This window comes from Arachis ipaensis, chromosome B10, assembly GCF_059453495.1.
Source record: "Arachis ipaensis isolate K30076 ecotype BB chromosome B10, ASM5945349v1, whole genome shotgun sequence".
Lineage (NCBI taxonomy): Eukaryota > Viridiplantae > Streptophyta > Magnoliopsida > Fabales > Fabaceae > Arachis > Arachis ipaensis.
In genome coordinates this window covers 800433-828269 of record NC_142435.1, presented here as the reverse complement: position 1 = coordinate 828269, position 27837 = coordinate 800433, and the positions used below count along the sequence as shown (strand labels likewise).

Sequence of the window (27837 nt, the reverse complement as noted above, 5' to 3'; positions counted from 1 at the left end):
TAGGACATTCCGTTAATTATTTAACTTTGACCTTACGGTGAGACTACATTGAAGCTAAATAAAACTTTTTTGAATTCAAATAAGACACTTTAAACCTTAAAGACCAAAATAGAATTATGCCCAAATGTAAGGGATCAACTTTATATTTTACCAAAAAAAATAAAATAAAACTTAAAAGTGAAATATTCACACCCTTATTTTTTACCTTGTGTTCAAAATGCATTTAAAAGAAATGATAATTAATTCTATTCAAACTTATTTGAATCAAATAATTGAATTCAAATAAACTTCTTTGACAATTCAAATTATTAATTGCAAGGATTAAAATGAATGGAAATAAGAAAATTAAATATTTCTATGACCAATGATTAATGAAGGAAAGAAACACTTCTATAAAATGAGAGCGAGGCACTTATATTATATTATATAAAGGCAAAAAAAAGGAAAACATAATAAGCATTAAAGTATAAATGGTTTGACTATAATAATTACATACACACACTATATATTTTAAAATATTTGTTAAAAATGAAAACAGTATATATTAAGAAAAAAATTATATTAATAAATATATATAATATGAATTCACAATATTATTCCTTTAAAAAAAATTTAAATTAATTCGGATTAAATATAATTGTTATTACTAACATAGTAATCATATACCGGCGGTTTTTAGAACTGCTGGTAAAGCTACGGATAATTTTTTTGAAGCTTTTAGACCTTTTGTTGTTAAAAAGACAGATAAATTGAAACAAAAAATTAAATCCAAAAAAGATTTATTTTAGCTAAATCATGAGTTTATTTTATATATTGATGTAATACTAATGCAAACAAATTTATTTCATCATCTAATCAACTAGATATTTTTAAATTAACTACTAAAATAGTAAATATAAATTAAAATATAATTACATGACAATATATAATTAAATATATATAAAATGCTTATACATTTGTTATTGCATAATACACATTAATTACTAAAACCAATGTTGATGACATTGATCTATATTACATAAACATCCCTAAATCTTCACCTACCTTTCATCAATTAGTTTCCCTCATATTTTTAGTTATGGAAAAACCTAAAAAGAACTTCATCACCAAGAAATCTACTATGTCAATTGGTGAATCCAAAAGGGTTATTGATATCATTGATCTCACAGAAGATAATGATGATGATGATGATGATATATTTGAAACAAATGGAAGAAAACTTAATGGAGGAATGGAGATAAGAAAAGGAAAACAATCTTCTAAGCACAAACGAAAGATTTCTCAAGGTATATAATTAAGAATATAGATCCATTTTTATGATTATACTATATATGCCAAAAATTGAATTGTAATTTTTGGAAATTTATATTTAAGTTTTTTTTTCCTCCCTTATAATATTTGTTACACCAAATATCCCAAATCATAATTTGGGACAAGTTTTGAATGCTAGGGAGAGGGTTAAAAAAGGAATAAAAGTATTGAAAAGAAAAGGAAAATGGGAGTGCAATATAGCTGTTCAATTTTAAATGTTTCACCTTAATTATTTATATTAGTCTATCTAAAATTAGACAACGTTACAAATGAGATATTTTCTCTCGAATTTATAAAAAATATATACTCACCTCTCTTAAGGTTAGATGATATTACATGAATATTTTTATATTGTAAAATGTAAAATACTAATAGGCGTGTAATGTGATTGTAATATTTAGAGTTTGCCAACCCTTCTCCTAGGGTGAGTACGGGTAGCGGGTATCCAATTACTCATCCGAATCCAAACCGAACTAATTAAATTGGTTATGGAACCAATGGATAATTAGGTTCAATCCGAATCAAATAGATGGTCTTTGTTAGTGATTGATTCGGATATCAGTTTTGGGTATGGAATCTGAACCAATCTGCGAATCCGATCATATATTAATTAAATAAAAAAATAAAAATATATATATGACTTTTCCATTAGACAAATATTATTCACTATTAATATGTTTGGATTTTAATGAGTTTAGTTTTTAATGTATTTGGTGTTTAACATGTTTGAATTATTTCTATTGATGTTATATATTTATTGTACTTGTTGAATTTTTAAGATAAAATTTAATTTTTTTATGAATTTCAAAGTCATGAGATACCCAATTACCTGAACCGAACCAATCCGTTTTTAATCAGTTTGGTTTGGTTCGAATACATATAAAAAAATAAAAATTCGAACCAAATCAAACCAATTATATTCTGATCGATTCGGTTCTAATTTTACCATGAACCCAAACCAAATCGACCCGTGCTCACGCTTCTCCTTTTATTTTTCCTTCAAAATGTTGTACTAATTATATTAAATATGATAATTCATCACACATCTATGACTGGATTTTTCTTTTAAAAAATTTATATATAAGATTTGAACTAAATTTCCCTTATAAATTATGAGTAAAATGACCAATTTTTTACATTAGAAAGATTTTAATTTGATCTAATTTTTATTTTTAATAAAATGAAAACTCCTAAATATTATTTATGTTTGATAAAACAAACTAATCATTATTAATTTATCATTCTATTCGTTTAGGTTATTTTTTAAACAGAGTTGATATTTAAGATTTATTTTATCAAAAATAAATTTTAAAGTTTGTTTTATTAAAATCAAAATTTTGTGGATGTCAAAATGACTATTTATTCTTATTAATGCTTTTTTTTTTTCTCTCTTTGACTAAGTTAATAATTGTTATTACACGGTTGTAGGTGAATATGAAGTGACTACTAATGATGATAAGAAACTAAGCGAAGTGGATCTTCTTGTTAAAAAGAAAAATTTTGTTGGTCAAGTTTCTAATAACATGATTAGATCATTTGACCTTAATAAATCTCATGATGAAGATGAAGAAGGTCAGCTTTGTATAACATTTTTTCATTCATGATAGTGCTTCTTAGCTTGTAATATGCCTTTGAAATGAATAATGGTTTATAAATATTTTTAGGTTTAATTACTTTATTATATTAGTTTTTTATAATTTTATTAAGTCTACAATTAGGTTTTTATACTTATTTTTTTAATTGAGTTCTTACACTATTTTTAATTTTATAATTAAGTCCTTCTTATTGTTAAAAATGTTAAAAGCAGTGTAAAAATTCAATTAAAAAAATATAAAAATTTAATTATAAATTTGATAAAATTATAAAAATTAATAAAATAATTAAATTATATTTTTAATATGATTTCATAGTTGATAATAATAACAATAAAGATATGTTCACATTTCTCAATCATGTTTATTCGGAAATAACTTATTACATATATTTTTTTTTCTCAAATTTTTAGTTATGCTGCTTATTACTTAATTAATTCAGATTCAAATGTAGATGTGAACATTATTGCTCACTATAATTATTATAGTTTCATGTAAAAGAAAATAGGCATATACATATACTTCTTCGGTTCTTGATATTAGACTACTACTTAATTGATATTATTCTTTTTAATTTTGTCCACTAAAAATGTACTCGTCTAATTCTAGAACATCTGTTGACCAATAATTATATTAATTAAGTATTTAATAAAAAAATATTTAAATGAGTTTTGTATTATGTTCATATCTATGGAGGTGTATACACATGTATCATAAAACTATTTATTTAAAAAATTTAAATGGTTATATATATATATATATATTTAACAAATACGTATACATTTGTATTTGATAATATTTTTTTGTTATGCATGTTTGCTTAATTATGTGATTAATTAATCTACTTGAAGACTCAATTGTTCCCACTGAAGAACTACTTGAAGGTTTGGATCTACTTGCTCACCATGCAACACAAGAATCTCTTTTCATAATAAACGAAGAAATTGATGATTTGATGGAGTCTCTTCCTGAAAAGAAGCAGAAGCTGAAGACAAATAAATTGGATTCCATTGTTATTAAGAAGGACCTTAATAAAGATCATGGTGTTGATGATGATGGTGATGATAAGATTAATATCAATTTTGATTTGAATTTGCTTCCTACAGAAGTTGATGAAAAATGGTGGGTCTAATCTTATAATGATTAATTAATCATTGCAATCAAGTGTACTTTCAAGATCTAGACCCAATTCTTATTTGTCCATTAATTGCCAAACATATATTTATATAAATCTCAATAATTGATTTTGGTATTATTGCTCAAAATACTTGAATGGCAAATGATGGCGGTTTTGAACCAATGCAAATAAGGTGAAAACTCAGGTGAAGTCGACTTCACGTGAAGTTGATACTTGAGAGCCGTTAGATGAAAATTTAGTCAAATCAGTCAAATCATCTAACGGCTCTCAGGTATCAACTTCACGTAAAGTCGATTGCACCTGAGTTTCCACCTGCAAATAAAGTAAAAAAAAAAAGAGTCTCCTAAATGTTAATCAAATAATTATTATTATTACTTAGTTCATATATTTATATATTCGTTTGTAGTGTATTATTATTATTACTTAGTCAAATAATTATTTTAAACAAAAAAAAAAAGTGTCCTAAACGTTAATTTTAAAATTGACTACGTCACAAGGTTCTCCATTGTAGTAGGCAAGTAGCTCTCACAAACCCATAATTGCATTTTACGTGTCCTTAATTCACATGCATTACCCACTGTTTTAGCCTCAAAAAAGGTTTCAATCTTATTTTGATATCATCACTAATACAATCTCATACTCTTCAACACACATTTGCTTCCAAACAAAACAAAATTTAAAAAAAAAAAAAAATAATGAAGCGCATATTAGTGGTGTCCCCTTCTTGCTTTCATTGCTAATTCAAAGTTTTAAGATCTCTTTGGTTATCACAATTAGTGTTCTTATTATTCATTAATCCTCCTTCAACAAAGGTAAATATTTCTCTTTTCTATGCATTCAAAATTTCATAGCTCTCATGTTAACCATTTCTTTTTTCACATTGTTTTAAATTGCAAACAACGTCATTTCATTGTTTGCAATTTAAATAATTATTCACGTGAAAATATCTTCACGTAAAGATAATAATTTTAACCTTGATTATATTATGTTAAACAGTTTAGACAATTACTGGTGGAGACTCACGTGTATTTATTTTCACGTAAAAATAACTAAGAACTGTTAAATGATTTGATATGTTTGATTAAAGGTGGAAATTCAGGTGTAGTCGACTTCACGTGAAGTTGATACCTGAGAGCCGTTAGATGATTTGACTGATTTGACTAAATTTTCATCTAAAGGCTCTCAGATATCAACTTCACATAAAGTCGACTTCACCTGAGTTTTCACCTTGATTAAATTGGAATCTAACAATTTTTAACTATCATCTTCACGTAAAAATAACTATACGTAAGTTTCTACCATCAAATTATCTGACGATTTTCGGCTATTATCTTTAGATTGGCTATTATCTTTAGATTGAACAGGGAAAGAATGGAGAAAGGAGATTCGGGGCAGAAGCTGCACACAAAGATGCGGCTATGGGAATTTCCGAACCAGTATGTGATTGAACCAATTGAAGGATCATCTTCTCGATCTCCACTCTCAATTAGTAGAAAAGATGGAACCATGAAGCTCATTGATGGCATCCCTGAATGCAGCACCCTTCGAGTTCCTAAGATCATGACCATTTTTGGTGTCATTGGCATGCTAAAGATCTTGGCTGGTAACTACTATTTTCAATATAAATACACGCGCTGTTTAACTCATTTTCAATGTGTATTTCATATTTCAACATATACGCCGCGTATCAAAAGGTCATATGTAGGGGTGTTATCGGTTCGGTTTGGTTCGGTTTTGGACTAAAAACCAACCAAACCGATATGTTCGGTTCTTACAGACACACAACCGTTCGGTTTGCTGCTTTTATAATAACTGAATCGAACCGAACCGAACCAACAGCGGTTTGGTTTGGTCGATTTTTTTGGTTTTTAATTTCTAATGAGAAGAATATGAATCACAATAATTAGATGTTTAAAATAGTCAATAAACTGAAATAATAAGAGTAAAACATTGAAATGGTTAGGGGTTGAGGATTTTTGTGGTTAGGTTAAAGGTTAAAATGGTTAAAACATTGAAATGTATGCATATCTTCGGTTCGGTTCGGTTCAGTTTGGTTTCTATCAAGCCAACCGAAAACCGAATCGAACCGATCGATTTTGTAAAAAAAAAAAAAACCGATTTTTTCGGTTTTCAAATCGGTTGTTATAATTTTCGGTTTAGTTTTGCAGTAATTTTCGGTCCGATTTGGTAACTTACACCCTAGTCATATGTATATTTTTCACATAAAATATTTTACATATGACATATCACCTACCCGTTCCATATCAGAACGTATTGCTTTCCATGTAACTACGATTTCGCGACCGATTTAAACATTATCCTAACTATAGTAGTACTTGAAATTAAAGTGAGTATGTAATGGTTTATAGGATCATATTTGCTGGTAATAACTGGGCGTGAATGTGTTGGAACACACATGGGGCATCCAATTTACAAGATATCATCAATGAAGGTTTTTGCATGTGATCAAACTCTTAACAATACCCCTGCTGAGCAAGTAACTAACTAACTTCCTTTAACTCCATTTGCTTCTATTTGTTTTCCAATGAAAATTCACTATCAATTTTGATGTATGATATTCTTTTTGCAGAAGAAAACAGAGATGGAATTTTCTAGGTTAATAACTGTTGCTGAGAAGACATATGGCCTATTCTTCTCATATGACACTAATTTAACTTTGAGGTGATTCTTTTTTCGTTTAATTTTTTTAGATTTTTCAGAAATCATCATCCAATTCTTATTGATATGAATTTTACATAAAATTATGCAGTGTCCAACGACTGAATGAATTGGGTGATGAGTCTAAATTGCTTCCTCTTTGGAGACAGGTAATAATTTCTCTAAGCATCTTAACTTTGTAAAAAAATTTATGTCTATGCAAACAAGGTGAAAACTCAAGTGCAGTCCACTTCACGTGAAGTTGATACCTGAGAGCCGTTAAATGATTTGACTGATTTGACTGAATTTTCATCTAACGGCTCTCAGATATCAACTTCACCTGAAGTCGACTTCACCCGAGTTTTTACTATGCAAACAATGCCTACTTTAGATCAATTCAATTTATAATTCCTTTTGGTTTCGCTGCAGGCAGAGCCTCGATATCTCTGGAACAATTATATGTTGGAAATGCTGATTGATCACAAGGTGTGTTTGTAACAAATTGCTGTCATCTGTTAACTTCTTCTTGTCTACATTTTCTCACTTCAATTTTATTTTATTTGAATGCAGCTTGATCCATTCCTACTTCCTGTAGTTCAAGGCAGTATCCTTTCTAAGACATTCATATGTTGTTTAGTTTGATCATATCGCTTCACTTTCGCCTTCTTAGAATTATCCTTAACAAATCATTAGGCTTTCACCATTTTCAAGCAGCAATTGGGAAAGATATCATTGACATCACTTTGATTGCTAGGAGATGCACAAGAAGAAATGGTAATCTAAAGCTCTTCAAAATTCCTTTCTATTCTTTTACATATCGACTATGTACTTATTACTAGTAATGTCATAAGACGCGTCTGCATCTTAGAAATCGAACGAGTAGTTATAAAATGACTCAACTTTTTGTGTACTTTTTGTGTACTTTTTGGTTGTTAATAACATCTTATTTTGTTGCTTGGCGAATAAGGAACTCGGATGTGGAGAAGAGGGGCTGATGCTGATGGTTATTGTGCTAATTTTGTGGAATCAGAGCAAATTATGCAGTTCAATGGCTATACAGCATCATTTGTTCAGGTAATTAATGCTTTCTAGTCGAATCTTGTCTTAAGTGATTTGGTCGAAACAAGGTGATAAAGAAATAAAAGGATAAACAAGACAAAAATTGAAATTGAATAGAAAAGATAAATTGTAATTGAAATAATAAAAGGATAAGTTGAAATTGAATACAAAGACCCAATTTCTTGTCACAACAAGAAAGGGACTCATCAACTTAACTTGTCAACGCCATAGTTTGGAAATTGATTCGAAGGGACTCCTCAACCTTCTAACCAATTCCCCGATGCAACAAGAGAGGGACTCCTCAACCTCAATTGTCCACGCCATGGTTTCATCACGAAACCAAAAAAGGAGTTTTGAAACCTTTAAAAATTCTAGTGGGAGCAAATTGTTTGATGAAAGGTTTTGTTTGATCTCTTGCAGATTCGCGGATCGATGCCATTCCAATGGGAGCAAATTGTTGACTTAACATACAAGCCAAAGTTTGAGATATTGAAACCTGATGAAGCTGTAAGTGGTTCTTGACTTGTTGTTTCATTTTGTTTGTGTTTCTTGATCTCCAAGCTTCTCTGCTATGCTAATTGACTAATGTTTCGCTGCAGCCTCGAGTCATGGAGCGTCATTTCTTAGATTTGAGAAAAAAATATGGGAGTGTGGTAGCTATTGATCTTGTCAACACGGTGAAAAAAAAATTCTTCTTCTGAATTAACTCCAAATATTATATCTAATGTTACTAAGTACTAACATTGTGGTTTATTTTCAACTATAATTCGAACTTTTTTCGCTCCCAATCTTATCAGCATGGAGGAGAGGGGAGGTTATATGAAAAATTTTCGACCACGGCGCAGCAGGTGGCAGGTGATGATGTAAGGTAGAAGTCTCTTTCAATTAACTTCTAGATTTGGCTTTATACATTCTTTTGGTTTCTTTCTATTTGACATCTATGCACATGTTCTTTCTTTTCTTTTTATTTTTTTTTTCTTTTTGTTTTACAGATATATACACTTTGATTTCCATGGCACATGTGGTCACATTCATTTTGATCGTCTCTCAATCCTCTATGATCAAATTTCAGATTTTCTTGAGAGAAACGGGTGCGAAAATTTTATTGGATAAGTTATTCTGATAAGGCTTTTAGCAATTTGATTCAAACTTGCTTTGCATTGCTTTGTTATGGAATTGTAGATATCTTCTGTTGAATGAAAAGGGAGAGAAAATGAAGGAGCAACTTGGAGTTGTTAGGACCAACTGTGTTGATTGTTTAGACCGTACAAATGTCACTCAGGTCGGCTAGTTTCTGTTTTCATTTTCAGTGTTTTCTATTTTTAGAATTTCGGAAAAGAAAAAGTGAAAACGAAAAGGTGAAAACTCAGGTGCAGTCGATTTCACGTGAAGTTGATGGCTGAGTGAGGTTAGATGATTTGACTGATTTGACTAAATTTTCATCTAACAGTTCTCAGTTATCAACTTCACGTGAAGTGACTGCACCTAAGTTTGGTCGAAAAATATGGTTTTAGAAAATAAAAACATAAACCAAACAGACAGTACTTTTGCTTGACGGAATTAAAATGATGTGGCAGAGCATGATTGGACGGAATATGCTGGAATACCAGCTTAGAAGACTTGGTGTCTTTGGAGCTGAAGAAACAATTAGTTCACATCCAAATCTGGATGATAAATTTAAGATCTGTAAGTATAACTATATATTATGCATTTAATAATTTATGTTCATTTTCATTCATGTAAAAAACTTTCAAACTTTGATTCTATTCTTGTTTGATTTTTATGTTTTTTTTTTCTATGTTCAGTGTGGGCAGATCATGGTGATGACATTAGTATTCAATATTCAGGCACTCCTGCTCTGAAAGGAGATTTTACCAGGTATTCAATTTCTCATGGAATTTTTCTAAGATTATTTTATTTTATTTTTTAATATCATGTAAAGAGCGAAGTTTTGGAGCAACGGTTGAGTTGTTTCTGTATAACATCAAGGTCAAGTGTTTAAGTTGTTGACCTAATTATTAGGTTAGACTGTCTACATTACCTTATTTGAGTACGGCTAAAATAAGATGCTTGTGCACCCGACTGCTTTTTTTTGGGCTTGTTTGTGTGAGTTTTTAAGAAAAGGTCTTTTTCGAGTTATCTTTTTTTAAAAAATCTTACGAAAAAGTAAAAGTAATTTTATGTTTGGATATCTCATGCAAAAAGATCTTTTTATCTATCAATTATGTTTGGGTATAACAATATAAAAGTATTTTTTGTTTATTTATTACATGAAAAATATCTTTTTTTAAGGAAAAAAGATCTTTTAAAAGATGTAAATTACAGCTTCTCAAAAAAGATGTTTTTTTTTTTTATTTTTCTAGTGCTTTTACTTTTACTACTAGAAATTTGCCAAACACGCTAAAAATAAAAAAAAAATCTTTTTTTTTATCAAGATAATGGCGCCCAAACAAGTACAAATTTGAGGTTGTAAAGATCATGTTGTAAAGAGCATGTAAAATTATGCAACCATATAGAAGATTAGTCTATATTGAAAATATATTCATGATTTGATTTGATTTTTTCATTAACAGTTTGAGGTTTTGTTGGATTCAGATTTGGACACCGCACTGTTCAAGGCATACTAACTGATGGTTGGAATGCTCTTATGCGTTATTATTTGAATAATTTCGCTGATGGAACAAAGCAGGTTTGTGACACTAATTATGCTTAATATAGATGAATAATTGGTTTATTAGTGACACTAATTACCATGCTTAATTAAATTGTGTTGTTGGTGAAGGATGCAATTGATCTCATGCAAGGACATTACATAATCTCTGTTGGTAGAGATATGACTCCAACTTCTCAGAATGGAAGCATTGAATCTATTGCTGTGAGTGTTTCAATTTAGATGAATTCCAGATTGAAGAACATAATTAACTTCATCTTATAACAAATCAATATTAACATCATTTTTTTTTCTATTGTCTCTGCAGTCTTTTCCTCTGGCTCTAGGCCTGGTTTTGACCGGATTCTTTTTCGCTACCATGTCCTTGAGACAAGGTGAGTTTTTCATCAATTTTACATTACATAAGTCCTTCATACTTAAATCATGCTTTTTGAGTGATATGATAGCTTCTGTCCACTGTTCTTGCTTGCAGTTCGATACGATTTTCGGCACTTCTTCCTTTCGCTGATGTGGGCAGGAATTAGTATTGGTATAGCAGCGTTCGTGAGGGCGAACGGCCGAGTTTTCTGCAACAGGCCACGCCTACACAAGCCGCGGTCTTAGATGATGATCAATTTTTTTTTAAAAGAATTCAATATGTTTGCATAAGGTTCCCTAGCATGATGCTCATATTACATTTTATTCTTCTTTTCTATACTAACTTTTTGTAGCCATTATTACTATTATATATAGCTGCCACAAATTCATAATTGGTGCCTTTTGTTGGCAGTTTTTGATGCCACTGTCCTCCTCCTAATTTGTATATGCAGATTTTGTTTATGTTCTTGGAGATTCATGTATTCAGTTCATTTTTGTATGCTTAAGATTCATACAATATATACATATATAAATAACATCATTATACTTTTTGATTTGAGTCAAGAAAACAAGAGTAAATTATACTGAACTGTCTCGAAATTCGGCTATATTATTGTTATTATTGTTACCAAATTAAAGTAGACATTTTCCATAGTTCAATTAAAAGTTCTTGTGCTTCTTCTTCTCTTTCTTGTTCTCCAAGTAATGATGGTACTTTTGGAAGTTCAACACTGCCAAGACCAAGTGCCTCAAACCTATCTCAGGCCAAAGTGAAGATGGTGCATACAGAGGGCAGGTACCAGCCTGCCACAGAAGAAAGTTGCTCAGCCGCGCCTCACCGGAAGTTCGGATCAAAATGTCAGGGTCTGGTGCCACTGCCATGTACATATTCCTCTCAAAATCCACCAATTCTATTAGAGAACAAGAAGAGGGAGGAGGAACACTATGTTTCTCAACTTTGTCCTCAATCCCTTTCACTTTCTCTGTCAAAAATCAAACAGCATACAACAATTAGGACAAAAAAATAAAGTAATAATGTTGACAGATGTAAAAAATTATATAAAAACTATGAATATTTTTAATTATTAAAAGCCTACAGGCTGAAAACGAGTCGAGTTGAGCTGAATTAATACCTATACCACCATTCTTAACTGCTTTTGATGGCTCTTCACCATTTAGATGGCTCCATTTTTGCTTGCAAGATTGGTAGACGGCATGCACCATCTCGTCGCGCGAAGTATACGCGACGCAGATGAGAAGAACTCTGTGGTTGTTGTGGGCAGTGACTCGCATTGCCTTGTCCACAGCAACCCTGACAGGCTCACTAAGCATTGAAATGTTTCCAATGAAATGCAACCTCACACCATACTCATTGATGATGCTTTCTTGTTGAAGCAACTCTTCAATCTTCTGCCTCATAAGTTCCATTAAAATTTGAACATCTTTTGGCTTCCTTCTGAAGTTGTCAATGCTGAATGCATATACAGTTACATACTTCACTCCCAGTTCATAACAGTACCTATCGCCAGCGACGGATTCAGAAAATTTTACTAGTCCTAACAAACATAGGACTAAAGTTTTTTAACTGTATTCAATTTTCAATTAGATTCTTATAAATTAAAAGTTTATAATAATAATAATAATAATCAATTTTTTATATTATAAACACCTCTAATTAAGTATTTATATTATACAAAACTCTTCAGAGAGAAAAAAAAATTATCAATTATAGTACATGCACTTGTTTAAAATGTTTAAAACTTAACAACTTGGTTGAAATTTTTAGAAACTTTGAGCTAGAATTATAATACATTTGTATAACTTGGTTGAAATTTTTAGAACTATAATACATATGTATAACAAGAAGTTTATGAATTTTTTTTTTTAGAATTTAATTTTGAGGCATCTTCATGTAATATCATATCAGCAAAAACAACTATCGAGAATTATCATCCAAAAGGACAGATGTGATTATACGACTGTGAAAAACATTTCGCCAACTTTTTGTTAGGTGACATATCTTTTGAAAATACAGAAAATACAAGAATTTTTTATATTTGGATAAAATAAAAAAGTTGTAGTATTATGTTGATACCTGAGGATGGATAAGAGAGCTGAAAATCCAGCTTTGTGGCCTTCACCTTCAGCCAAATTGTTCTTCTTTGCAAACCTTCTATTACCATCCATTATGAATGCAATGTGATTTGGCACTGTCCCAACACATAACACTTTAAAGAGAAGTCTTCTTAGATAACAATATAACCCTTCTAACAAGTGCACTGTGTAACCATTACTTATCTGCATTATTGTTATTATTATACCTTCAAACAAAGAGAGAAAGACCTTGACAATAATATAGAATGATGGAAGATTCAAAAATAAATAGAAAACTTTGGTGGAGACAGATTAAAAAAGGAATAAAATAATATAAACATATATATGTCTTGTTCAGAGATGTTATATTTATAGAATTAATTTTTATTCATTGACAGTGTAAAATATTTTACGTAATTTTATTTTATTTTTTTGAAGCGTCTAAGGTGGGGTTAATAGTCAAATTAATCCCTGAAAGATAAGGCATTCTTCAAATTTGTCCCTAAAAGATTTTTTCAATTAAATTGGTCCTTCAAAGATTACGAATTAATCATATCTATTCTTTAGTTACTCCACTCACAATTTTTGTCAACGATTGATGATGTGAAATGTTAACTGATAGCATACATGACACAGAACATGTTCAATTAGACGTTGACTAAATATGTTTATGAAAATCTATCAATTTAGTCACTAGATCATATTAGGAATAGGATTTTTGTAATTGGAAAAAATGACTAAATTAATAAATTTTCATAAACATATTTAATCAATATCGAATTAGACATATCAGATATTATATATGTTATCAATTAACGTTTTACAACATCAATCTTTGAAGAAAATTGTTAATGGAGTGACTGGAGGACAAATATGATTAATTCGCAATCTTTGAAGGAGCAATTTGATTGAAAAAATCTTTCGGGGATGAATTTAAAGAATGTCTTATCGGACTAATTTGACTATTAACCCGTCTAAGGTGGCAAGATTATGGCTTAGATTTAGGTAAAAGCATTTTCCCTATCCGCATAGAATTACTTTATTTCTATCCTTTTCAAGTGAGCAACTGATTAATATGAAACATGAAAATAGTGTGAGGCATTGTATTTTTCTGTTATTATTATTATTATTATCAAATAACTTCTATGATCAAGTTTTTTCCTCAGTGAAACTATGATTAATTAAACCATATATAAATAATATGTTAACATTAGTTGTATTGTGTTACAAACTATAAATAATATATTAAAGTTAACCTATATATATAATTGACTATATTTTTTAATAAGGTATATATACTTGACTCTGCTTAATGAGAAAAAAGTTAGCTGTACAGTAAAGTCATTATGAAAATTGGATTAGTTAATGATAATTTTAAGTATATAGTTAAAGACAACTGATAATTAAACATGTAATAAGTACATGATAATAATGTGCATAATTCATGAGTATATGTAGCAAAAAATGAATGATCCCCGGAATAATCCCTGATTCAATGGTGGTGAAGATGGCATGGACTTTCACAATAATATTTGTTTACTCATCTTACTTTTGTTAAGTAGAGTATATATATATATATATATATATCCAAATTTGTATTTTTTTATATTTACCCACAAGATACAATTTGATTCGAATATCTCGATACTTGTTTAAACGGATAAATAACTTGATTACTCCACTTATTTAAGTCAGGTTAATTTATACATTTTTTTAAAGTGTGTTATTCTTTATCTATGATGCACGGACACTGACACGGACACGGGACACTACACGGGCGACACGCGAATTTTAAAATCCTACATGACACGGGGACACGCATATATATAAAATATAAAGTATTTTTTAGATAAATTGTAATGATATTTTGATATTTTATTGATATTAAAATATAAATTAAAATTGTTAATTATTTTTAATGTCTTATTTTAATCATATCAAGTATTTAAAATATTTTTTTTAATAAATAATAATATATACTATATCTAAATTTATTTTAAGATTATATATTAAGAATAAGACTGGACACGCGGACACGTGATGGTATTTAGGTGTGTCCAGGCGTGTCTGGAGAAATTTTTTTTATTTTTTATTAAGACACGGTTGGACACAGCAGACACGCGTGTCGGACGAGTGTCGTGTCTGAAATGTGTCCGACACGCGGACACGATAACTCAGCGAAGTGTCCGTGCTTCATAGTTCTTTACATGAGTATAATTAAACATATTTTTCTACCTAAATATTAGCAAATAAAGTGAGTTGATGAAAAGAGAAGGTTGTATATTAGTAATCGAAAATATTTGATAGCCAAGAAGCAATAGCTCAAATGGCATAATCTCCCCATACTCAATTAAGAGATTGCGGGTCTCCATATTTTCGGTAAAAAAAAAATCGAAAGTATTTGATAACAAAAAATATTAACAAAAAACTACTAAAACTGATTACTTTTGGTTTTATTTAATGCACTCAATAATAAATAAATGCTAAATAAATAAATTTAAATTATTTAAATTGATTATTTTGTCTCTCTAATAAATTAACTTTTATAGGTACGAATAACATAACTCTCTTCATAAATAAATAGGATAAGGATACTAAGTATATATAGTGAGTCTTAAATAAGAATGAAAAAAAAAAAAAATATAGAGTGATAGTGAGAAAAAGATTAAAGAATATCAGGTCTTTTAGAATAATCCACACTTTACAAGTAAACGAATTTTTTTTTCCCACTTTGCAAAAATGTTAATATTTCAACAAAAAGTAAAAAAAGAAAAACAATCATACAGTTGTAAGTTGTAACAGGGTTGTTAATAATCTCACCCTCCAACCAGGTCAAAGGAAACAAATAAATTAAAATAAAATTAAAAATTAAAAATTCATATTGATTGGATCATATATTACTATTCAACAAGATCATTTAGCCAAATGTTTCACAATTTTTTTCCCTCATACTTTTGCTTTTGAAACTCTTTGCCTTGAATGATGGTGACTCTTAGAGGCAGCAGAAGAATGAGAACCTCTATTCTTGGACTCCTTGGATTTATCTTGCATTGATTCTATGGCTTCCAATGCCTCCACAACTTCTTTCATCGACGGTCGGTTTTTGGGGTCCGGTTCCAAGCATTTCAGAGTGAGTTGTGCCGCCTGCTGCGCCGCCTTTTGTGAATATTGGCCATCAATCCTAGCATCCATTATGGTTTTCAACTTTCTCTTGTTGGAGAGATTAGGCTTAACCCATTCAACCAGATTCTGTTGCCCTGTCGGCCGCTTTGTATCGAGCGCGCGCAAGCCTGACATCATTTCAAGTAGAACTACGCCGAAGCCGTAGACATCACTCTTCACATACAAGTGACCTGTTAAATAATGATTACAATTTTGCATTGCATGCAGCCATGTTAGTTGTTGCTTGAGTCTCAAACAATAGTGTGTTCATGTCAACCTTTTTTTGCAAAAACATAAACAAAGAATGAGATCACTTCTCTAAGTTTTGCATAAATTTTATATGCATTTAGATTAGTTCAGTGTAAACATGACCAAGCATTTAGACTTCATGAAAGTAAGAGTTGACATAATAACAAGGCTATCATATTGACCTATCGATCACAGGTTCGGATCCTAAAATCAGTCTCTCGGGGGACGAGAGCCTTAAGCACCGGAGCTGCCTGTTTCGTTCGTTCTTAGCATAGCATTTATATTCAAGTTCATGCAGCATAAGTCAAAAGATGAGTGAATTGTAAACTATATATACATATAATTACCTGTTGCAATGTACTCCGGAGCAGCATAGCCATATGTGCCCATGACTCTGGTAGTTACATGTGATGCTCCCACAGCAGGGCCCAATTTAGCCAAGCCGAAATCCGATATTTTCGCGTTGTAATTCTGCAGGAGACAGAACAATAAGTTGTCATATTGATCTGTAGAATTTAGTATGCTAGTAAAGATCATCAACTTTGATTACTTCAGAACTATGTGGACAAAACATCTCGAAATATGGTTAAGATTGTGGTCTAGAAACATTTGTTTAGGCTTTTTTTTTCTCTTTAAATAAAGGAAAATACACTAAGAACGAGATTAAGAAACGAATGAGCTAGCATAATATAGCTGACCCCGTCAAGTAGTATATTTGAAGCCTTGAAATCTCTGTATATGACTTGTTTTTCGGAAGCGTGCAAGAAAGCGAGACCCCTTGCTGCGCCAATAGCTATCTTAATTCGGGTGTTCCATGAAAGTGGTTCTATGTTAGGATTCCCTGCTTAGGAACAAAACAAAAGAAAGCAAATGAGGTACAAATCCACAACCAATATAGTTTTTATTTTTCATCATTTGAAAAGAGTTTCAGTTCATACTTCTGAAAAGATGATTCTCCAAGCTCCCCTTTGGCATGAACTCATACACAAGTAGAAGCTCGTCGTCGTCCCAACAGTACCCTAATAGCTTTACCAGGTTCGGGTGAGAAAGCCTTCCTAAGAAGTTTACTTCTGACTGTATATTGCCAAATCAACAAAGAAGCATAACAAAAATCAGATCACTAAGTTGAAACTTCTGCACAAAAATTGTGACAAACAAAATTATTATTATTATCTCTACAATACACAAATATAAGAAGAAAACATGATCACTTAACTTTCTATGGCAATCTGTGTTTTGTACTATGCTCTCTTCACATTCATAAAGTGTATAAAAGTCCACACTACTTTGCAAAATGAAAATATCCCATGTGCCTCAATGCCTCTCAACTAATTACTTTACTATATTTATATAACATGCACAAAACATGATTAATTCTTTTTTATTTATTTTTTGCTCCCCCTTTTTGAGGAAAAGTCAAGAGGGATTTTGCAAAGCTACTTCTCAAATTTTGTCTTTTTATGAAAAAGTAAACGCTTATCTTGAAAATCAATTTGTAGTCAAGTATTCAAATATGTGGAAACTAAGACAACTTATTTTAAACTGTTAATATCCAAAGTTTCCTGTTGGATCATCAATGGATGCAAGAAGGACAGGTCATTTAAGTGGGGACCACAATGAATTTTCCTGCTACATTCCATGACCATATTCCATAAATGTGATGTTTTTATATAGTTTACTTGTAGAATAAGGAATCCATTTTTAATGAACCATCTGCATCAACCACAGCTGTGCCTCTCCACCTTTACATTGCATAATCATGGTCACCACTATTTTCAATCAAGAATTTCAAGTTCTCTTTCAAAGCATAGTCTTCAACCTCATAATAATAATAATCTTAATAAAAATATATAATTATAGAATGTAGGGGTTATATTATGCAGTAAACCATTTATGATTTACACCTTGTATAAGGATAAGGATTTAATTTTATAGGCACACCATTATGAATATTTTATAGGTTATACCAAAAAAAAAAGATATAATACATTAACAATATAAAACACTTCATATTATAAAAAATTAATCTCCTAAATTACCTAGATTCCATTTTATTTTTTTACCATTTAAGTTAATCATGAGATCAGGTGTTGACAACAACTAAACAAGAGCTCTATAATCTTTTTCACCACAATTACTTTCCACCTCTACCCCTAGTACTTAGCATGTGAGACAATAATAACAAGGGTTCTGTTATTCAGTGGCATTGATTAAAGGTTTCCAAAATAGAAACTTTTAATTGAAAGAAAAAAAAAAAAACAAAATTTTTAAGAAGCATTAGAAGCACCATAAAATTTCTTTAATTTGAAACCTAACCAATGTCCTAAGGGCACTATATAGAAAAAGAATAATTGTAGTACTAATAATAACAATAACAATAACAACTATACTAGCATCAATTACCAAATATTGAAAGATTAAGAAAATTAAAGTCTTGGAATTCAATTCAACAAACCTGCCACTCTTGAAACCCTTGAGTGCTTTCAGAGTTCAATTTCTTGATAGCAACCACCATCCCTGACCCTGCCTTTGCTGGTGTGAGTGTCTTCTCATCCAACCACCCTTTATACACTCTGCCAAACCCGCCTTCACCGAGCAATGTATCTGATTTGAAGCTCTTTGTCGCCGATTTCAGGTCCCCGAAACTGAACACTTTCAAATTAGGCCTCTCCAGGATCTGGCCACTTGAAGATGGAAGCGAACTAGTCCCGTCATCGATGATGCTGCCGCTTGCAATCTCCGAGAACTGGCTCTTCCCGGCGCTGCTAGCGGTGGTCGCCGAGAACCCCACATTCCTGCTGTCAGTGCTAGCTGAACCTGCAAAGAACAAGAACACAAATACAATTGTAAACTCTTTTTACTAGATTTAGTAACGGATTACTATAATCAAAGGAATACACTCATAAATTGAGCTTCTTTCAATCATAATTCTCCAAATTATACTACAAATAAATGAGATAACACTTTAAAGTTCCATTTTTAAGAGGTATTTCCTAATATACTCAAATATGATGCCTCTAATTTATACATAATTATGAGAAAATAAAAGTGAACAAAGTTGTATCCATGCAACCATTGGAGATCACTAGTCCCCCCAACAAGTGATCAACTTTGAATCCTAATTGAACTTTTCGTGTCAGAGCCTTGGAACAATTGTGCAAAAGATACTTGTGAAAAATTAGCCCCCCCCCCCAAAAAAAAAAAACAAAAAAAAAGAAATTGTACAATTTTACCCTGGTATGTAGTTTTTCATGTACAGTGAATGATCTAACACAAAACATAGGGGGAACAAAAATTGGAACTTTGCATTTTCTGAGGAGAATTAGAGGAAAAGAGTAACTACCCATGATTTGTTTTGGGGTGAATTTTCAGTGGAAGAAAAAAAAAGAAGGAAAATTGAGAAACTTTACCTGAATACTGAGCCTTGGAGAGGGTAGAGGATGAAGGGTTTTGAGCAGAAGAGAGAGAGCCAAAGCATTGACCCATGTGAAGCTCTCTCTCTCTTTCACTCTCTCTTTCTCTTTCTCTTTCTCTTCCTCTTCTGTTTGGTTTGGTTAGAAATGTTGATGAAGGAAAAGAAGAAAGTAAGAGCAGATTACTATTCACCAAATCACCAGAGAGAGAGAGAGAGAAAGAGAAAGAGAGATGGAGAAAGAAGTGTGTTTGTCTTTTTGATTATGTGTATTTTCTTGACTGAGGGGTTGGATTTGATTTTCTCTGTTACTTACACATCCATCAATGAACATACCAAGATGTTTCTTTGATGATAATAACAACTACATATTTTTAGCAACTTCCCTTTTTATCTGTTTTACAATTCTCAAAATTCTGTTGCATGCTCTTGTCTCTTTACTCTTTAAGGAGGTAACATTTATAAAAGTTTTATTTTGGACACTTTTTCTTTTATATTTATTTTTTTAGCTTAATTTGGATGTTAATACTTTTTATGCAATTATTCACTAATATTTATTAAATATTAAATAAATATCAATTAAAATTGAAATTTTTTCTTTAAAGATGATTAACAAGGTGAAAAGTTTTACTCTTGAATAAACAAAATAAAAATGAGTTCTATTTTTAATTTTGTTAATATAAAAAAGAGTGAAAGAAATTATATAGAAAAAAAAATATTGTATAATCCTTTTCCTAGAGATAAAAATGGTTTTTTTTTTTTTTTTATCAAAGATAGGAGACTCGAACTCGTAACCTTTTAATTGAGTATGGGAAGACTATGCCATTTGAGCTATTACTCATTGGCTAGAGATAAAAATGGTTACAAATATTATTTTTGCACATAAAAAAATATAAAGATGTATGTATTTGGAGTCAACGGCCGCGTGAGGAGTGTCTAGTCAAACCCACCTTGGAAGTTGTTTTCTTCCTTCCTAACTAGGATACAAATTACAATACAACTATACAAGCATGACTAAAACCTAACACTATGTCACCAAATTCATTTTCAATTTTCAAATTTCAATACTAGTGTAAAGAGATTAATCTCTTTAAATTTGATGTACTAATTAGTATCGAACTTATACGCAAATTCTTTTTCGTGTGAGAGAGACGTGTATCACATGATAATGTGAGAAGAGAAGTGTTTTACGTTGTTATGAATTACATAAATTGGTATCTCCAATTTCTTGTATTGTTTTATTTTTTTAAACAACCACAAATGGGACGGTCCGATTTGTGGTTTAGAAAATAAAAAAATTTTTAATGTTGAAATTGGACCCTCCGATTTTTATTTTTAAAAATAAAAAAATTTAAAAATACAAATCGAACCCTCTGATTTAATATCACCTTTTTCATACAAAGAACTCGTATGGTCCGAATTCTTCACACTGAAACTGAACAAAAACTGTCCCACACATTAGTGTAGCACCTCAGGAATCTATAATCATACACAAACACAAACGAGATTTCCATAACCAAAAAATTGAGTCTAACTATATGTGGAAGTTATTAAAAAAAGTCAAGTGCTTATTTTTTTTAATATATATAATAATATGTGGTCATATATGATTATGTAACAATTATCAATTTGAAATTACTGTGAAATTTAATTAAATAGCAATTTCTCCTTAATTCTTATGGCAATCGGCAAAATGGCAAGTATTCGTTTGTGTGACATATGATAGAGATTAGAGAATAATTTATCAAATGTTTAAAGTTAATCATGAAAAGTCATATTACTAACATAAGATTATATAGTTTTAAAGTTGAAAGAGACACCTTAATAAATATTATGCCCTAAATACAAACAAAAAAGTAATATAATTTAGTTGATAACAAGAAAAAAAAAAAGTAATTAGTTTACTTTGCCAAAAGATAATTACACCTATAACCTATTATTAATCATAACAATCACTTTATCACAAATAGACTACTCAATGTGATTTCTGTTAACAATCAACAATTTCAGTCTCCTAAAAAAAACATCAATCAATAAGAAAGACTTGACTAAAATTAGAAAGCACTATTATATCCAAAGTTTATCAACCACGGTAAATACTCATTACTCGTACAATTATCTTTATATAAAGTTGATAGTAAAAAACTGTTTAATGATTGTTATTTAACAGCTCTCGACTATCAACTTTACATAAAAACAACTCAACTTTACATAAAAACAACTGTATATGAATTTTCACATCAAGCATTATCTAAAAAAATGCCTCATAAATCTAGACCCTATTTTTATGATTAAAATTCATACTATTAAATTATCTTAATATATGACAGATTAAATTAAACTCAATGCATTATGCATCTAAAATGTTACCTATTATCTAATATTTAAGTTGAATCAATCCACTATCAAATTAAACATTACTCAATTTATTTTCTTTTCCATAATTTATAATAAACAAAGTTCATTTCTTGTTTAAAAGAAACAAATAAGTATCAAACTAGTTTCAAGCAATAGCAAAAAATAAAATAAAATAAAATCAAAGGTGAGAAAAGCAGTGGCAGTACTTTGACAAAAATTTAATTTGTCAAAAGTTAGTGGACCATGGCACATCAAATGCTGCACCCATATTATATGCTTTCTCAACTATATGAAATAAATCATGTGGTAGCCTTTTTGACTTCAATAGACATTAGACAAATAAATTAATAATTATTAATAATATAAATATTTATTATTTACTCATTTTACATGAGACACTGTTAATTTATTCATCATTTATCATTGGACATAAGTTAATCCCATTTACAAAATAAGTGCATCTAACATAACTGAATAATATAATGGGGAATGGTTGGTGTTCCAAATATACAAATTGAGAGCCAAATTCTTAAATCATGAGTTTTAAGATATAATAATTTTACCTAACTACCTTATCCAATCCAAAACTCTGCAGAATACTATACAACTTTTTTGAGAGGACTCAAAAAAAAAGTCAAATTTATAATAATTTTGCATTTTGCAATGGCACCTAACATAAAAAACAAAGGTAAATAGTCTAAAGGCATAGTTCTATAGAAAAATGTTTTAAAGGAAAATTCCAACACAGCCTAGTTGCTGGTTCAAATAAAAAAGATTCACCTGAATTTCTAACTAAGAAAGGTGAATACAGAGAAAATTCTTAAGGCTAAATAAAAAGCATTTATAGGAGAGAAAAGGGTATGAAGTCCTCAAAGAGTAGTACTTCCAATGTGGACTAAAATTATAATTTAGAACCTTGAGATGCATAATTTTCAATATGAAACCTTCAAGTTTCAATGGTAGTTTTGTTGCTACTGCTGCTGCTGGAGACAGTCGAATTAAGTTTGACCTGAGCTCGCGCTCGATGCCTTCTCTTGAAGATGTCCTGCCTCAACTTCTTGGTCTCACTTTGTATGTCCATGAATGGTTTCCTTTCTATGTTTTCCTTTTCGCTCTCCAACATCCTTCGTTTCTCTATTGCCGCCAATGCTGCAGCCTTGTCATCTGATTCTTGGTTGTTTGCTTCTTCCTACAAATTCGGTTTATGTTCGAGAGCCACTCAACAATAGTGAAGCATAAATGCAAGAATAAACCTCCCAAATGCTGTATTTAAAACTACCAAAATATCAAAAGCATGGGTAGGAATGGTGCAGTAAGAAACCAATAAAACATGAAAAAGAAAAGCAGCAACCCCACTTATTGACTTATAGTGTATAGTTCACAATGATTAAGAAGCAATATGATACAGCTGGTTAGATTTGAATGGACCACAACCACAAAGTGATGCAAATTTGATAATAGTAGGCATTAAGAAATGGCTGAAACCACTTCATTTTCTAGGCGAAATCTTGACAAATTAATAATAAATAAATAAATAAAGAGGATAAAGTCTCCCTAAAATTCATAAATGACAAATTTTTTCCTCACCATTTGGAAAAGGGTGTTAATTTAGGTCTTCCGTACGAAATTCGTATATGTACAATGAGAGACAAATTTGCCACTTTAAGATTGAGGTACTACTTGGTCCCTGAGGTTTTGTTCATGGACGAGATTGGGAGATTACTCCAAAATTTAAATGCTTCAATTCAAAGTACTATTACTTGCTTTCACCAAAGTGCTCTTCATTGAATAGTATTTGTAATAGGAAAGGGACAGTAAGAAACTGACCTGAATTTCATGAATGAGACTGTCAAGTGATTTGATCTTCCTATGAGGCCAGCGAGGAATACCGAATTCTCTGCATTTCCTCTTCAGAACTGTTAGTCCAACATTTAGCCTTCTTGACGCTTCTACAATCGGTATATCAAAATACTTGACTAACTCTGATAACGTTATTTTTGCTACCCGGTCACTGGATGCACGTTTTTTCTTTTCTGCAGAATCTGCATCTGTTGACCTCAATTAGTAGCTGTTAATCTTTACATATGGCATGCCTAACAACATTAGAAAGACTACTAACACATGTTGAGAGAATTTATTCCGTTTTAATTCGGTGTCCTCTCCTCCGCACAATACATACAGATAATCAGAGACCACTTGGCAGAAATTTACTTAAGTTAACACAGAGCACAAAGTTGCAATGTACCTTCAAATTCAGAAGCATACAATATACAAAATTTAAATTAATCGCACGATATGTGAAAAAGGAGGGAACTCCGTATGCGTTTCATTACAAAGACTTTCTGGATTTGATTAAAAAGTATTCACAAGTTACAAAACTATAGAATCCAGTTACGAAACAAAAAAACAATATTGCTGTGACAGTCAAAATTAGGACATATTGTAACACGGTGAATTTGCGGATTGGAAGATTGATTATGTCAATAACTGCTAAATCATTTCATGCTAAATAGTTTGTGTCATTAGATTATTGAGAGTAATTGAGAGTAAACCTGGCAAGGCTTGGACATCTAGCTTGTTGTCCGGTGATTCGGACATGTCATCTTCATAAGGAAGAAAATTCAGGTCTTGAGTTAACACGGGAACCACTTTTCTCAATGGTTGGGAATCTTTGTTGTTTCCTTGGCGTTCTTCCCCTGTGGAGTCTGATAGAACATCTTTGTCTTTTTCCAATTTGTATATCACACGGAGGTCTCTCAGCAAGGTTGGGATTGTCCGAAGCTTCAGGTTTCTGAAAGTTCATTACAGACAGTTAAAAACAATTGGAAACAAAACATTCTATCAATTGGAGGAGGCATAATGATTTGAACAAATCAACAATGCTATTAATTAAGTTGGTACTTTCACTTGACGTGAAGCACAAGTGAAATTCAAAACACAAAATCAATCATTTTACAAATAATGCCATGCCTGGCATGATATGTATGACTCTTCGAGTAAATGCCAGTTTTAAGGAGAGGGTAGGAGAGGGATTGTAAGGCAAAAGTTCCCCATTAATGGATGTTAATAAGAAGAAATTGTGAATAATACTTTCTCTAGTGTTGTTTAACATTTCATGATAATGATTTTTCAATTTACTATTGCTCATACTCCACTTCGTAACCAAAAAGAAAAGTTGTCATTTTTATGAGTGGAGATTGGAAGGGAATTGTACAACTCCATTCCCTTCTCTTTACCTTTTATTGATTCCCCTATGCCCCCAAACCCAAAACTGTAAATTAGACCATATCGTTTATTCCTTGATAGACCAGTCACATAAAGATGACAATAGTAAAATCTGTATCCAATTCAGCAAATGAATAAGCAAACATATTATGTTGGTTCTGCAAAAGAAGTCAACTGAAAATATATTTTTTATTGAAACACGAATCATTTTCACAGATGTTTTCGACTTTTCGCTTTTGGTACCCTTCCGTTATTTTCACAAGACAATCAGAAAAATCCAGAAACAAGAAGCCAAGAGGGGGACTGGAAATTTGAAAAGCTTATTTTTTTTCATGATAGCATAAGTATTCCACTATCACCAAATAGCCTCCATGCCACTAAAGAAATCTCGTAATAGTACTATAGCTAGTTCCACATTTGGTACCGATTTCGCAAATCTTGGTTTGGTTTACCAGGGAAAAGAAATATAACAATCTTTTAACTTTGGATCAATTCATGGTGTGAGAGGTGAGACTGAAAATCATGTCAAAATGTGACTCAATGCAATTTCGCTTAACATATTGGATTAAGTTGAAATTCAGATCGAACCCTACTCAAAACGTGGTTTCTGAGCATTCTCAGTGCCATGCCTAACCAATTCCAATCATTATGACAAGGACTAAGCTATCTAACTTAAAAAGGAACCCCCTTCCCCCTTCCCCCTCTCTCTCACATTTTAGGACCAAGCAAGATATAAATTGTGAGAACTAATAGCCCTGTTTCATACTTTTAAAGAAGGATATGCAGATAGACATAGAAAATGCATAATGTCGCTGTCCTAAGACAAAATATGCCTAATTTGGTATCCATCCAAAAGTTGGGGACCAGGGGAATTGAGACAGTGACACAAATATATTCTCTGGTCTCAGTCTCATGCCTCTGTATTTTCTATCTTAAGGCATTTCATAATATAGCAATAATCATGACCAAAAGCAAATACACAATCTAAGAACAGATACAAAAAGTTTCATCAACTTTAGATAGGGACTTGAGCAGATATTATCTATATGTATACCTGGAGAGCAAAAGCAAGTTTGGAATGCTGGAAAATTGAGGCTTGTGATCTCTATGAAAGGAAAAGATACAAAGCCACACTCCATTTTGGTACCCTTCAGAAACTTCAGCAACACAAAGCTTCTTCTGCAATCTGAGGATTGGTGTGGACCTCATTTCGCCATAGGAGCCACTCTCTGAGAACACAAACTCTCTTTCAACTTCCCTTACTTTCCCATCCTTTATTTGGTATACATGCACACTCCTGATCAACTCTGCAAAAATTTACTCAAAAAAAAAAACCCCAAAAATTTAAACAGAAAAAAATTAAGAAAAACCTCAATTTTGCACAACCCCATCAATAAAAAATCGATTTTTTCCCAATGAAATGGAGGGAAAAAGGAAGCTTTATATGAAAATGAGGCATGAAAGTTGAGAATCTATAATATGAAAGGTGAAGTGCATGGTGGGGTTGAGGTGGTTACCTTCTCTAATGGTGTTCTTGAAGACTAGGAGGGTGGTGAGCAAGGTGTTCTTCATGGCGAGGTTGAAGATGCTACCATCACTATTGGGTACGAAGCAAGAACAGTGTCGTTGTGGTGATAAAAGGGAGAAACAACGAGACAAAAGACGAGGTTTTGGAGTTTGTTTGCAGGTGCATGATCTTCTTGTCTGTGTTGTTTGGTCATTTTATATCACTTTTAGGATCATGTCGAAGGATTTTTTTTTTTTTTTTTAGTTTTGTTGTTAGTGTTTTTTTTTTTTTTTAAAATACCTTCATATATCAAACACGCTTGATACCAATATAAAAATATAATTATTATTAATTAAATATATATTTAAATTAACTTTTAATTAATAAAACAAAATATATATTTAATTATTGAAAAATATTAAAATGATATTTATTATAAAAAAATATAGATGTAAGTGAAATTGATTTTTTTCATCTTTTATTTTTTTATTTATTTATTTGTGTGTTTAGATCCGAATTTGAATTGGTTCTTTTATTATCAATTTTTTATCTAAAGAAAAATTAGTTAAATAAATCAAAGTTAACTTCATATAAAATAAGGTATAAAATTGTGTCGACTAAACTATTATAAAAAATTTATAAAAATATTCACTGATAAAAAAGATAACTAAGATAATAATTAAGAATCGTTAAATAATAATTTAGTTAAATATATTAGATTATTTAATAATTTCTACTTAGTAGCTTCAATACAATATAAGTGCTATGCAAGTAAGCGAATCATATAAATTAAAGAGTCATGTAAATTTAATACAAATCATATTACATGAAGACCAAAAAACTATTCATAAAATTAATTATTTATATAAAATATATAATAGAATAAATAATATATAAATAAATAGATAAATACATAATGGTTAATTTAGTAATTTTTTTAGTATGTATATTAAATTTTTTCAAAAATATTTGATTAAAAAAAATTAATCAAAAACAATTAAAATTTGTCAAATTTAATATTCATGAATTAACGGATTTTTTTTT

The 27837-nt window shown here is 30.7% G+C and overlaps 4 protein-coding genes across 5 annotated transcripts; 1 reads left to right on the top strand and 3 right to left on the bottom strand.

Moving 5' to 3' along the window:
- Nucleotides 1-6442: 6442 nt before the first annotated feature.
- Nucleotides 6443-11253, top strand: LOC107623248 (phosphoinositide phosphatase SAC7). Its single transcript, XM_016325436.3, has 18 exons — nucleotides 6443-6538; nucleotides 6632-6723; nucleotides 6812-6869; nucleotides 7129-7185; nucleotides 7270-7303; nucleotides 7393-7473; nucleotides 7667-7773; nucleotides 8179-8265; nucleotides 8358-8435; nucleotides 8556-8626; nucleotides 8751-8849; nucleotides 8941-9040; nucleotides 9336-9444; nucleotides 9564-9636; nucleotides 10354-10447; nucleotides 10541-10633; nucleotides 10737-10803; nucleotides 10902-11253. The coding sequence occupies exons 1-18, from the start codon at nucleotides 6458-6460 to the stop codon at nucleotides 11030-11032; spliced, it is 1512 nt and encodes a 503-aa protein (XP_016180922.2). The 5' UTR covers nucleotides 6443-6457; the 3' UTR covers nucleotides 11033-11253.
- A 193-nt stretch (nucleotides 11254-11446) lies between these two features.
- Nucleotides 11447-13090, bottom strand: LOC107623250 (dehydrodolichyl diphosphate synthase 6-like). Its single transcript, XM_016325438.3, has 3 exons — nucleotides 12882-13090; nucleotides 11920-12305; nucleotides 11447-11769 (listed from the first exon to the last, which is right to left on the bottom strand). Exons 1-3 carry the CDS (start codon nucleotides 13088-13090, stop codon nucleotides 11447-11449), a joined length of 918 nt encoding a protein of 305 aa, XP_016180924.1.
- A 2490-nt stretch (nucleotides 13091-15580) lies between these two features.
- Nucleotides 15581-20121, bottom strand: LOC107623249 (putative serine/threonine-protein kinase CST). The gene is made up of 6 exons (XM_088502700.1): nucleotides 19702-20121; nucleotides 18747-19108; nucleotides 17230-17365; nucleotides 16990-17132; nucleotides 16639-16762; nucleotides 15581-16233 (listed from the first exon to the last, which is right to left on the bottom strand). Exons 1-6 carry the CDS (start codon nucleotides 19775-19777, stop codon nucleotides 15827-15829), a joined length of 1248 nt encoding a protein of 415 aa, XP_088358826.1. The 5' UTR covers nucleotides 19778-20121; the 3' UTR covers nucleotides 15581-15826.
- Nucleotides 20122-22575: 2454 nt separating this feature from the next.
- LOC107624187 (protein RKD5) lies at nucleotides 22576-27032 on the bottom strand. Of its 2 annotated transcripts, none has more exons than XM_016326666.3 (5): nucleotides 26804-27032; nucleotides 26341-26593; nucleotides 24614-24852; nucleotides 23889-24109; nucleotides 22576-23250 (listed from the first exon to the last, which is right to left on the bottom strand). In XM_016326666.3, the coding sequence occupies exons 1-5, from the start codon at nucleotides 26856-26858 to the stop codon at nucleotides 23008-23010; spliced, it is 1011 nt and encodes a 336-aa protein (XP_016182152.1). In that variant the 5' UTR covers nucleotides 26859-27032; the 3' UTR covers nucleotides 22576-23007. The 2 variants fall into 2 exon arrangements, with proteins under 2 accessions (XP_016182152.1, XP_016182153.1); XM_016326667.3 differs by having other exon boundaries at nucleotides 23889-24103; nucleotides 26804-26973.
- Nucleotides 27033-27837: the final 805 nt, after the last annotated feature.

Coding starts and splice junctions, on each gene's coding strand:
- LOC107624187 (XM_016326666.3), bottom strand. CDS start 26,858: ATGAAGAACACCTTGCTCACCACCCTCCTAGTCTTCAAGAACACCATT. Junction 24,110..24,613: donor AGATGTCCAAGCCTTGCCAG/GTTTACTCTCAA, acceptor TGAGGTCAACAG/ATGCAGATTCTGCAGAAAAG. Junction 23,251..23,888: donor GTCTCATTCATGAAATTCAG/GTCAGTTTCTTA, acceptor CCGAATTTGTAG/GAAGAAGCAAACAACCAAGA.
- LOC107623250 (XM_016325438.3), bottom strand. CDS start 13,090: ATGCAGATAAGTAATGGTTACACAGTGCACTTGTTAGAAGGGTTATAT. Junction 12,306..12,881: donor GCTCTCTTATCCATCCTCAG/GTATCAACATAA, acceptor CGCTGGCGATAG/GTACTGTTATGAACTGGGAG. Junction 11,770..11,919: donor AGTTAAGAATGGTGGTATAG/GTATTAATTCAG, acceptor GATTTTTGACAG/AGAAAGTGAAAGGGATTGAG.
- LOC107623248 (XM_016325436.3), top strand. CDS start 6,458: ATGGGGCATCCAATTTACAAGATATCATCAATGAAGGTTTTTGCATGT. Junction 8,266..8,357: donor TATTGAAACCTGATGAAGCT/GTAAGTGGTTCT, acceptor GTTTCGCTGCAG/CCTCGAGTCATGGAGCGTCA. Junction 9,445..9,563: donor GGATGATAAATTTAAGATCT/GTAAGTATAACT, acceptor TTCTATGTTCAG/TGTGGGCAGATCATGGTGAT.
- LOC107623249 (XM_088502700.1), bottom strand. CDS start 19,777: ATGGGTCAATGCTTTGGCTCTCTCTCTTCTGCTCAAAACCCTTCATCC. Junction 17,366..18,746: donor AAGGGTTTCAAGAGTGGCAG/GTTTGTTGAATT, acceptor GGCAATATACAG/TCAGAAGTAAACTTCTTAGG. Junction 16,763..16,989: donor CAAATATACTACTTGACGGG/GTCAGCTATATT, acceptor TGTCTCCTGCAG/AATTACAACGCGAAAATATC.